This window comes from Primulina tabacum, chromosome 2, assembly GCF_025594145.1.
Source record: "Primulina tabacum isolate GXHZ01 chromosome 2, ASM2559414v2, whole genome shotgun sequence".
NCBI lineage: Eukaryota > Viridiplantae > Streptophyta > Magnoliopsida > Lamiales > Gesneriaceae > Primulina > Primulina tabacum.
Window position 1 is genome coordinate 46,776,313 of NC_134551.1, and position 10,683 is coordinate 46,786,995.

General features: G+C 40.3%; 2 protein-coding genes across 3 annotated transcripts; one reads left to right on the plus strand and one right to left on the minus strand.

Annotated features, from left to right (window-relative positions):
- The first annotated feature begins 118 nt into the window (after positions 1 to 118).
- LOC142537961 (tryptophan synthase beta chain 1-like) lies at positions 119 to 10,403 on the plus strand. 2 transcript variants are annotated; one of them, XM_075643413.1, is made up of 6 exons: positions 119 to 524; positions 646 to 1,002; positions 1,093 to 1,526; positions 1,682 to 1,776; positions 1,869 to 2,080; positions 10,289 to 10,403. In XM_075643413.1, exons 1-5 carry the CDS (start codon positions 153 to 155, stop codon positions 2,051 to 2,053), a joined length of 1,443 nt encoding a protein of 480 aa, XP_075499528.1. In that variant the 5' UTR covers positions 119 to 152; the 3' UTR covers positions 2,054 to 2,080; positions 10,289 to 10,403. The 2 variants fall into 2 exon arrangements, with proteins under 2 accessions (XP_075499528.1, XP_075499527.1); XM_075643412.1 differs by lacking the exon at positions 10,289 to 10,403 and having other exon boundaries at positions 1,869 to 2,100.
- LOC142537777 (uncharacterized) lies at positions 8,492 to 9,394 on the minus strand. The gene has a single exon (XM_075643271.1). The coding sequence runs from the start codon at positions 9,392 to 9,394 to the stop codon at positions 8,492 to 8,494; it is 903 nt and encodes a 300-aa protein (XP_075499386.1).
- Positions 10,404 to 10,683: the final 280 nt, after the last annotated feature.

Genomic DNA, 10,683 nt, shown 5'->3' on the forward strand with positions numbered 1-10,683 from the left:
TATACAAAATTTACGTATAAATTTTTTTAAAAAAAATTGTGCCACTCGAACTTATTTGGTTGTGGCTCCGCCCCGACTTGCTTGCCAGCTATAAATGACGATCATCAAACTGGAGCTCTAATAAGCACTCGGGACCAAAAGTAAATTTAAAAATGGCTTCCACCAATTGCCTCAATGAATTCTCTTTCCAATATGCAAATAACCTTTCGTTTCATAAGCCTGAGTTCTCACCGAGTAACTCAAGCTTTCCATCCCATATGCTTAAAACTAACAGAGCTCCGACTCTCTGCTCTTTAAAACTTAACCAAGATAGAGGGACTTCAACGGAACATAATCGCCGGGAGCTTTTGACAGCATCGAGAACATCGGAGGTTCTCCATCTAATTGATCGAACGGAAGAGACTTCGTTTATTACGGGAAAATTCGGGAGGTATGGAGGAATCTTCGTGCCGGAGACACTCATAAGTTCTTTGAACAAGCTGGCTGCTGAATTTTATCTGATACTGCGTGATCCCCAGTTTCAAGTACTTGATCTCTTCTGCATGCTCATATATCAAATAACCGTTTTCTAAACCCAAATTTAAATTCAGTAGTTATTATCATCCGAAGTTCCGAACTTTCTCAAATTTGCTGCTTGTTTGTTAGGAAGAGCTTGCCACGGTGCTAAGAGATTACGTGGGACGTGAAACTCCACTGTACTTTGCTCAGAGGTTAACAGATTATTACAAGAATTGCAGAGGAGGAGGCCCAGATATTTACTTAAAGAGGGAAGATCTCAACCACGGCGGAGCACACAAAATCAACAACGCAGTCGCTCAAGCTATGCTTGCAAAACGCATGGCCCGGAAAAGTGTGATAGCCGCCACAGGTGCCGGCCAGCATGGCGTTGCAACAGCCGCTGCATGTGCTAAATATGGCCTCGAGTGTACGATATTCATGGGGGATGTGGATATGGAGAGGCAATCAGCCAACGTGTTGCTAATGAAGCATCTTGGTGCTCAGGTACTCCTCGTACTATCGAAAATTAAGTACGATTTCACGAATCCTATCAAAAGTCAAAACATTTGAAACTACAATCTATAAATGTTCTAGGTGAAATCTGTTCAAGGAACATTGAAGGATGCAACATCTGAAGCAATAAGAAACTGGGTCGAAGATTTGGAGTGCAGCTACTATTTATCAGGGACAGCGGTGGGGCCACACCCATGCCCGAGTATGGTAAGAGAATTCCAGTCGGTGATCGGAAGAGAAACAAGAAAACAGGCGATGGAGAAATGGAGTGGGAAACCGGATGTTTTAGTAGCCTGCGTGGGTGGTGGATCAAATGCATTGGGGCTGTTTCATGAATTTGTTAGAGACGACGAAGTGAGATTGATCGGAGTCGAAGCTGGCGGTTATGGAATAGAGAGTGGGAAGCACTCCGCCACACTGGCTAAAGGAGAGGTGGGAGTCTACCACGGGGCCATGAGTTACCTCTTGCAAGATGATGAGGGCCAAATCATTGGCCCACACTCAATTGGTGCCGGGTACGTTCTCGGATACACTTCCATGATCCATCTATTTATAACCAACACATACTCAGATGTATACATATATGCGGCAAAAGAAAACTAACAAGTGAGAAAAAAAAATCTGAAAACTGGCCATGAGTACTCATATTGTATTAAAAAAAAACTTGCAGGCTAGAGTACCCGGGTGTTAGCCCCGAGCTAAGCTTTCTCAAAGACATCGGGCGCGCCGAGTTTTACACCGTAACAGATGCAGAAGCCCTGGATGGTAATTTTTTTAAAAAATTTAGACTATTTGCCAATTCCAACACGATACACGGATTATATTAATATATTGAACAATAATTATAACTATTGCAGCTTATGGATTGTTGTGCCGGTTAGAAGGAATATTTCCGGCCCTGGAAGCTGCTCACGCGTTGGCATACCTCGAAAGGCTTTGCCCCACTTTGCCCGATGGCAGCAAGGTGGTTGTTTGTTGCAGCGGCCGTGGAGAGAAGGACGCTGCCACAGTATTTAATCAACTACCCCAAAAACATACATGAACGTTGCCACATATATCGCGAAACAGAGTAATCAATTCAGCTTAACGACAGTACTGTTGTTTGTGGTATTTAAATATGAGAGGAAAGCAAGAAGAAAACAAAAAATATGGCTTGTAGAGGACAAGTGTTGAATACTTTCTCCTTAAGAAGAATTTGTCCCTCACAATGTGCTAGAGGTTGTGGCAATCTTCTCCCAAGATACAACTACAACTCTTGAATAATGAGCACTCAAATATTCAAGTTCTATAACAAATAAATAAAAGAACTCTCTCTAGTTGAAGAAGGAAGAAGAACAATATGCTTATGATATGTTATGTATGTTTGATTTTCAAAATATCAAGCATTTAATGTTTTTCATGTGAAAAGACATGATCTTTCATTCATAGGAATGTCTCTTGGCCATTGTAATTGACCACAATCATCAAACAATGCCAAGGAAATGAAAAAAAAACATCAGAAAATTCGAAGGGACACGAAGACCTGTAGGCACCCGCTCGCGCCTGCACGCGCGCACATGTGCGCCGCTCCGCATGCTTGTGCGCGCCAGCCACTGGCAGGCGCGCGCACCTGTGCGTAGACCCGCGCGCATGTGCGCGCCGGCTACTGTTCACGCGACTTTTTTTTTTCAGTTTTAGTCCCTTACATGTTCTGACTACTCGATTGAAGTTCTTTCAACATTTGATGAACTTGTTTCGAGTTTAATTCTGAACCACCGAACTTAATATTCGTTCAATAAGCTTCGTTCTATGTTTCGAATTTTCCCAATCAAACACATTGATTAATTTGCTTAATTTTCATTCATTAAGCATCAAAATTCCAACAATCCCCCACATGAACGAAATTAATGCATGAATGCTCGTGATGCATAAGAGAGAGTATATACAAAAAATTATCACATTCAGGAAATGTAGCTTTTGGCTTTGAACCTGCCCTAGTGGAATACAATCGGATTTACTAGGCCAAGAAGTGAACTTGATGTCTTGAACTTCTTGGCGGTTCATGTAAAATCAGACAACTGTACCCACATGATAACCTTCCTTCCATTTCCATTTTGTTTTATCGGTTGTGTCCGTTTTGGCCATGGAACACATCTTGGCTTCATACGTGTTTCATCGAGGCGGTCCGTCCTCACACGTACATTGGTGATCTCCTTGTAAAAGGGTATCCTACTTACCCCGCTTTTGCAAGCTACAGAATCATTAAAAGTACAATACTTAACCTCACTACCTTTGTAGGCAACTTCACTCATCGTCTTAGGAATGAGGAGTGATTCATCAAGTTCTCATAACTTAGTTGTCCCATTGAACCAAGATCTTGAGATCTCCAATCTACAAGGTTGGGTTGCCACTATGAAAACTTTATTTGGTAGGTTTTAAACCCATTTCTCTTGACAGACAGTACATTTGATCTCTATTTAATGCTTTTGTAAGCGGATCCGCTAAGTTATCCTTTGATTTGATATAATCAACAGATATAACTCCATTAGAGATCAATTATCGCACAGTATTATGTCTTCGACGAATGTACCGAGACTTGCCATTGTACATACTGTTTTGTGCCCTTGCAATTGCCGACTAACTGTTGCAATGTATCAAGATTGCTGGCACTGGACTTGTCCAACATGGAATGTCCTCTAAAAAGTTGCGAAGCCATTCAGCTTCTTCTGCAGCTTTATCTAGCGCTATGAACTCCGATTCCATAGTAGATCTAGCAATGCAAGTTTGTTTCGATGACATCCAAGAGACTGCTCCTCCACCAATGCTAAATACATAGCCGCTGGTGGATTTGGAGTCATTGTTATCAGAAATCCAATTTGCATCACAGTATCCTTCGAGTACTGCAGGATAACTTGTGTAATTTAGTCCATATTCTGAGGTGTGCTTTAAATATCTAAGCACCCTTGTCAATGCCTTCCAGTGTACATCACTAGGATTACTTGTAAACCAACTTAACTTGTTAGTGATGTACATAAGGCTTCCAATAATTTTGGATTATTCCAGTTGCGAAACTGGTTCTCCACGATTCTTCGCCAAATGGACATTCACGTCTAAAGGCGTTTTTACTGGGGTAGAGTCATAAGCGTTAAACTTCTTTAATATTGTTTCTACATAATGAGATTGAGATAGGACTATTGCTTCTGAAGTTCTAAAGATTTTAATCCCTAGAATTACATCAGCAATACCCATATCTTTCATATCAAAATGTTTTGTCAACATTTTCGTTGTACCCTTAATCAACTCTTGGGTATTCCCATTATTAGCATGTCATCCACATATAGACATACTATCACATAAGATTCTCGAGTGCCTTTAATGTAAACACATTTGTCACACTCATTAATCTTCAAATCCATTTGACAATACTACCTTGTCAAATTTTTCCTGCCATTGCTTGGGCTCTTGTTTATGTCCGTATAGTGACTTAATTAAACGACATATTTTTGTTTGTTGTCCTTTAACAATGAAGCCTTCAGGTTGCTCCATATATATTTCTTCTTCAAGTTCACCATTTAAGAATGCCGTTTTGACATACATTTGATGTATCTCAAGGTTATGCAAAGCTGCAATAGCAATAAGCACACGAATGGATGTTATTCTTGAAACTGGTGAATACGTGTCGAAGAAATCATGACCTTCTCTTTGTCTATAGCCTTTGGCCATGTGGGGACCCGGACGCTAATTCATGTCTTAATCATTATTAATGTCAAATATAAAAATTAAGAAAAGTGGGACTAATTTTTTTTTTCTTTTTAAATTATAAATGCGGAAACGTAACAGTAATATATCTGATATACATGTCAAAATCAAAGTACAATTCAGGTACTACATGTCTCTATCTCAATTAGGTTCAACGACTATACATCCAGTGCTGAATCCTATTCTGCTTCTGAGCCCGGATCTCCACGCTAACTATATTCTCTCATCCTCTTCCTGATCCTGATCATGTCCCACCTATTGTCATGCACACATACAAACAAGACAACAGCCGGATAACTCCGGTGAGAATTACATTCCCAGTATAAATCATGTATACATGCATTTCATATAAACAGATATAACAGCATGAAACAGATATTCATAACATGTATCAAAATCAGAAACATGAATCAATACAAACTCTGAATCACACTCTGTGACTCTTAGACTCTGACTCGACTCATCCTAATCTAGGGATCCCGATCTGAATAAGAACATACACCCACCTACACTCCCGTTCGGGGTGGTGGTACGTTCTTATTTACGGACTTTGGCCCTTTCCGTATCGAATCTCAGCGATAGGAGCTGCTCTACTCCCCAACATATCGATACGACCAAACGTCCGGCGTCTTGGCGAATCAGCCACAGACTGGGCACATCCGCCCTGGCATATCTGCCAAACCTCTGTGACAATGTGCAATGGCCCAGTGACGATTCCATCACTATCGGGCACCTCTGTCACGAGATCAATCGTCTACGACTAGGCGCATCCGCCTATGACTCAATACATAAATCAATATATCAATCTCATTCAATTGCAAATATCAATGCAATAAGGTAAAGTATGTGATTTTGGGAAACTCAAGTCGAATCTAACTCGAGTTGTGCAATCCCGCATCAACATCAATTTATACCTTTCGTTTCGTTCTGTCGATCTGACTCTATCGAAGTCTCGAACTCACTGCCTGTCAAATCAATCTGACAATAACAATATCGAATACACTGTATCAATGTATAACTCAATTCAAGACCTGTTCTGATCAATACTCAAATCAAACATAATATGATCACATATCAACGATATCATGATACAATCTCAGTCAATACTGAATCTGATCAAAATCAATCTATTGATGTTTCGACGGCATAACAATACAGTCTTGATAACCCCGTCAATCTCAACATCACAGATATAATACCACAACTCATAATCGGTATCAGTACAACTCATAATCTCAACAATAACAGATCATAATCTCAATTCTGTACAATCTCGATCATATCAATTCTGAAAATCATAACAATGTCATACGGTATCTGTTCTTCGATCTGGTTTCAATTATACAATGTCTGATATCGCAAAAACAACATATATGAATCATATCTGATTTCTGGCAGTATCCTAATTTCAAATCACAACAAAACGTAGTAAAACTTACGTCCTGTCGAAGCCTGTAACGAGAGGATCACTGTACTGAAGTCGGATTAAAAATCAGACGGACGGATTGTTCGCAAATGGAATTCTAATTCGTAAAGGACTTCAATTTTCTCCAGAGCTTCTCGGTTGTCTTTGTTGCCAATATGCTGAAGGAATGAAGAATTTGTTATATATCATGCATGAAGAAGGACAAGTGGTTTCCCCTTTGTCCAACACGTCTCGCGCATATGCGCGACCTCAACCGGCGCATATGCACGAGACCTACTGGTCTCGGTCCTTAGCTTCTCGGCAGCTCGCGCATATGCGCGCCCCATCGTCGCGCATATGCGCGAGGTTCTCTGGACATCACATTTAGATTCTGCACAACTCGCGCATATGCGCGCACACTTCTTGCGCATATGCGCGAGGTCTTCTGCCACTGTCGCGCATATGCGCGGCTCCTTGTCGCGCATATGCGCGAGGTGTTCTGTCCTCGCACATCTTTCGTGTTTTCTTCCGTCTTTTCCGGTCTAATCCTTTCCGTCTATAATCACATAAATTATCACCAAATCATTTCAGATTACGGTTATCAAAATCTCGGGCCTTACAGGCGACAAGCCTGGCTTTGTATTTTTCAATACTTCCATCAACTATCATTTTCTTTTTCAATATTCATTTGCATCCCAATGGCTTGGTACCTGGTGGAAGATCCACTAGTTCCCAAGTATGGTTTTGCAAAATAGAGTCTATTTCAGAGTTGATGGCTTCTTTCCAATAAGGAGCTTCAGGGCTAGCCAGAGCATCTTGTATGTTCTTTGGTTCATTCTCCAACATAAAAGTATGGAAGTCTGGACCAAAAGACTTTGAGATTCTAGCCCTTTTGCTTCTTCTTGCCTCTTGCTCCTTTGAAGAGCCTTCCAATGGTATAGCATTTTCATTTAGATTTGGCTCATGTGTAGGTACTTAACCTACATACTCCGTCTCAATTTTTCGCTTGCTAGAACCATTTTCTTTCCTTTCTTTACAAGGAAATATATTTTCAAAAAATACTGTATTTCTTGACTCAATTGTCATGCCCGTATTCATTTCTACTTTTTCAGATTTGTGCACTATAAACCTATAGGCACTACTATTATGTGCATATCCGATGAATATGCAGTCGACCGTCTTTGGTCCAATTCGCTCTTGTTTAGGCTTTGGTATTTCAACCTTAGCTAGACACCCCCACACTTTGAGGTACTTGTAGGAAGGCTTATGACCTTTTCACAATTCGTAAGGAGACTTGTCATTTTTCTTGTGGGGTATCTTGTTCAGGATGTGATTAGCCGATAGTATTGCTTCCCCCCACAAGTTTTGGGGTAGTCCTGAACTTATTAACATAGCATTCATCATATCTTTCAGAGTTCGATTCTTTCTTTCGGCAATGTCATTCGATTGTGGTGAATATGGAGCAGTCGTTTCATGAATTATACCCACAGATGTGCAGAATTCATCAAACGGTGCTCCGTATTCGCCCCCTCTATCGCTTCGAACCCTCTTTATTTGTTTGCCTAGTTGATTCTCAACTTCGGTCTTATAACATTTGAATGCTTCAAGAGCTTCATCTTTCGACCTCAAAAGATATACGTAACAGTAACTTGTATTATCATCAATTAATGTCACGTAGTATCTTTTCCCTCCTCTAGTTTGTATAAACTTTAAATCACCAAAATCGCTGTGTATTAGTTCTAGAGGAGTTGTACATCTTTCAATCGAGTGGTAAGGCGCTTTGGTCATTTTTGCTTCAACACATATCTCGCATTTTTGTGTTGGATCGACGTTGTGTTTAGGCAATAATTCAAGTTTCATTAAACGTTGCAAGGTATTAAAATTTACGTGTCCTAAACGAACATGTCATAAATGAGAACACTCAAGCAAGTAAATAGAACTTTTGTCTTTATTACTTTCAACAACATTTTGGCGTATAACCATTACATTCAACTTGAAAAGGTTCTCATCGAGATATTCTTTTCCAATAAAATGACCATTCTTTGTCAATACAACCTTGTTAGACTCAAATACTAGTCCTAAACCCGTGTTTGACCAACAGAGACCCAGACACGAGGTTCTTTCTTATGTCTGGTACATAGAGTGCATCAACAAGGGTTACTTCCAAACCCGATGTCATCTTCAGTACCACATTTCCGGTGCCCACCACCTAAGATGTAGCGGAGTTCCCCATGTATAGTTTTCTCCCGGTCGATGGAGTGTATGTGGAGAACATCCCTTTGTTGGAGCATATGTGTCGAGTTGCTCCATTATCAACCCACCACTCATTGGAGATTTTCAACCAAGTTTGCTTCCAAAATAACTGACAGACAAATCAAGTTGAGAAAAATCAAATGGTACCGACCTTTCTTGAATTACATTGGCTTGAGGATTTCCCTTCTTTGGCTTCCTACAATCCTTGGCCATGTGATTTGGTTTTCTGTAGTTATAACAAATGCCTTTGAATTTCTTCTTATTTGGTGGTTGTTGGCCTTGTTGTGGTTGCTTCTCAAACTTCCTCTTTTTCCCTTGGAAACTCGATTCAACAATGTTCACCCATGCTGCCATTTCACTTGCCTTGGCCTCGGTGCTCTTGTTATCCTCTTCTATCCTCAATCTCACAATGAGATCCTCCAATCTCATCTCCTTCCTTTTATGCTTCAAATAGCTCTTGAAATCCTTCCACAACGGAGGGAGTTTCTCGATCAACACAGCAACTTGGAAAGATTCGCTTAGACTCATTCCTTCCGCATGAATCTCGTGCAAGATAAGTTGTAGTTCTTGCACTTGACTCATCACAGATTTTGAGTCCACCATCTTGAATTCCAAAAATCTCCCAACGATGAACTTCTTCAAGCCTGCATCCTCCGCCCTGTATTTCTTATCAAGCATATCCCAAAGTTCTTTGGCGGTCGTGACTTGACAATAAACATTGTACAATGCATTGTCAAGTCCATTTAGGATGTAGTTCTTGCACAAGAAGTCAATTTGGTTCCATGCATACAAAACGGCCCTCATGTTGGTGACTGTCTCGTTTTCAGCAACGGTGGGAGGATCCTCCTTCAAGAACCTTGCTAAACTCAAGGTTGTGAGAGAGAAGAGCATCTTTTGTTGCCATCTTTTGAAATCCGCACCAGAAAACTTTTCTGGTTTCTCTCCTCGTGCAACTGTTGCATGTTGAGTTGTAGATGATGATGTCATTGAAATTCTTCTTGCAAATGATCAAAGATCCAAAATTCTTCTTAAGATTGTTGTTTGTGGTATTCAAATATGAGAGGAAAGCAAGAAAAAAACAAAGAATATGGCTTGTAGAGGCAAGTGTTGAACACTTTCTCCTTAAGAAGAATTTGCCCCTCACAATGTTCTAGAGGTTGTGGCAATCTTCTCCCAAGATACAACTACAACCTTTGAATAATGAGCACTCAAATATTCAAGTTCTATAACAAAGAAATGAAGGAACTCTCTCTTGTGGAAGAAGGAAGAAGAACAATATGCTTATGATAAGTTATGTATGTTTGATTTTCAAAATATCAAGCATTTAATGTTTTTCATGTGAAAAGACATGATCTTTCGTTCATAGGGATGTCCCTTGGTCATTGTAACTGACCACAATCATCAAACAATGCCAAGAAATGAAAAAAACATCAGAAAATTCGAAGGGACACAAAGACCTGCAGGCACCCGCTCGCGCCTGCACGCGCGCGCGCGCGCGCTGCCAAGCGCTCTCGGCCAGCGCGCACATGCGCGCAGGCCCGCGCGCATGTGCGCGCCTGCCATTGGCATGCGGGCGCACCTGCGCGCAGGTGCGCGTCAGCTACTGTTCACGCGACTCTTTTTTTTTTCGGTTTTCGTCCCTTACAAGTTCCGACTACTCGATTGAAGTTCTTTCAACATTTGATGAACTTGTTTCGAGTTTAATTCAGAACCACCGAACTTAATATTCGTTCATTAAGCTTCGTTTTACGTTTCGAATTTTCCCAATCAAATACATTGATTTATTTGCTTAATTTTCATTCATTAAGCATCAAAATTCCAACCACTACTGTGTCACGAGTGTCAAGTCTTGATTATAACAATATCTCATTTTTTCCCCAGTACGTACGGTTGATACTCTTCTTGCACGGTAATGGCCATCCTACTACACTCGGAGAAATACTCCCCACCAAGGATAGCCATTAACTAAACGGGGTCTCCATCGCAAATTGGTGGACAGCCATTACGGGGATCTACTTAATTTGTAATGATGGCAATACCAAAATATTTATAATTAGAAAATATAATTAGGAAACAAAATACAATTTTTTGGGGAAAAAAACAAACATTATGTTAAATACATCTATATCCCACGTTTCAATTAGGATTCAGTCTCAATGTATTATTTTTTTGTGAATTGATACGTGACAAAGTCTAAATTTTAGTTTCAAATTCCTGTTGACCACATTTTACTTTTTTTTCTTTATATTATTTAGATACAAACATAAAATATAAAC

Excerpts from the sequence above, each read along its gene's own strand:
- LOC142537961 (XM_075643413.1), top strand. The coding sequence starts at position 153 with ATGGCTTCCACCAATTGCCTCAATGAATTCTCTTTCCAATATGCAAAT. Across the intron at positions 1,003-1,092 it reads TGAAGCATCTTGGTGCTCAG|GTGAAATCTGTTCAAGGAAC; the intron begins GTACTCCTCGTA and ends TAAATGTTCTAG. Across the intron at positions 1,777-1,868 it reads AGATGCAGAAGCCCTGGATG|CTTATGGATTGTTGTGCCGG; the intron begins GTAATTTTTTTA and ends TAACTATTGCAG.
- LOC142537777 (XM_075643271.1), bottom strand. The coding sequence starts at position 9,394 with ATGACATCATCATCTACAACTCAACATGCAACAGTTGCACGAGGAGAG.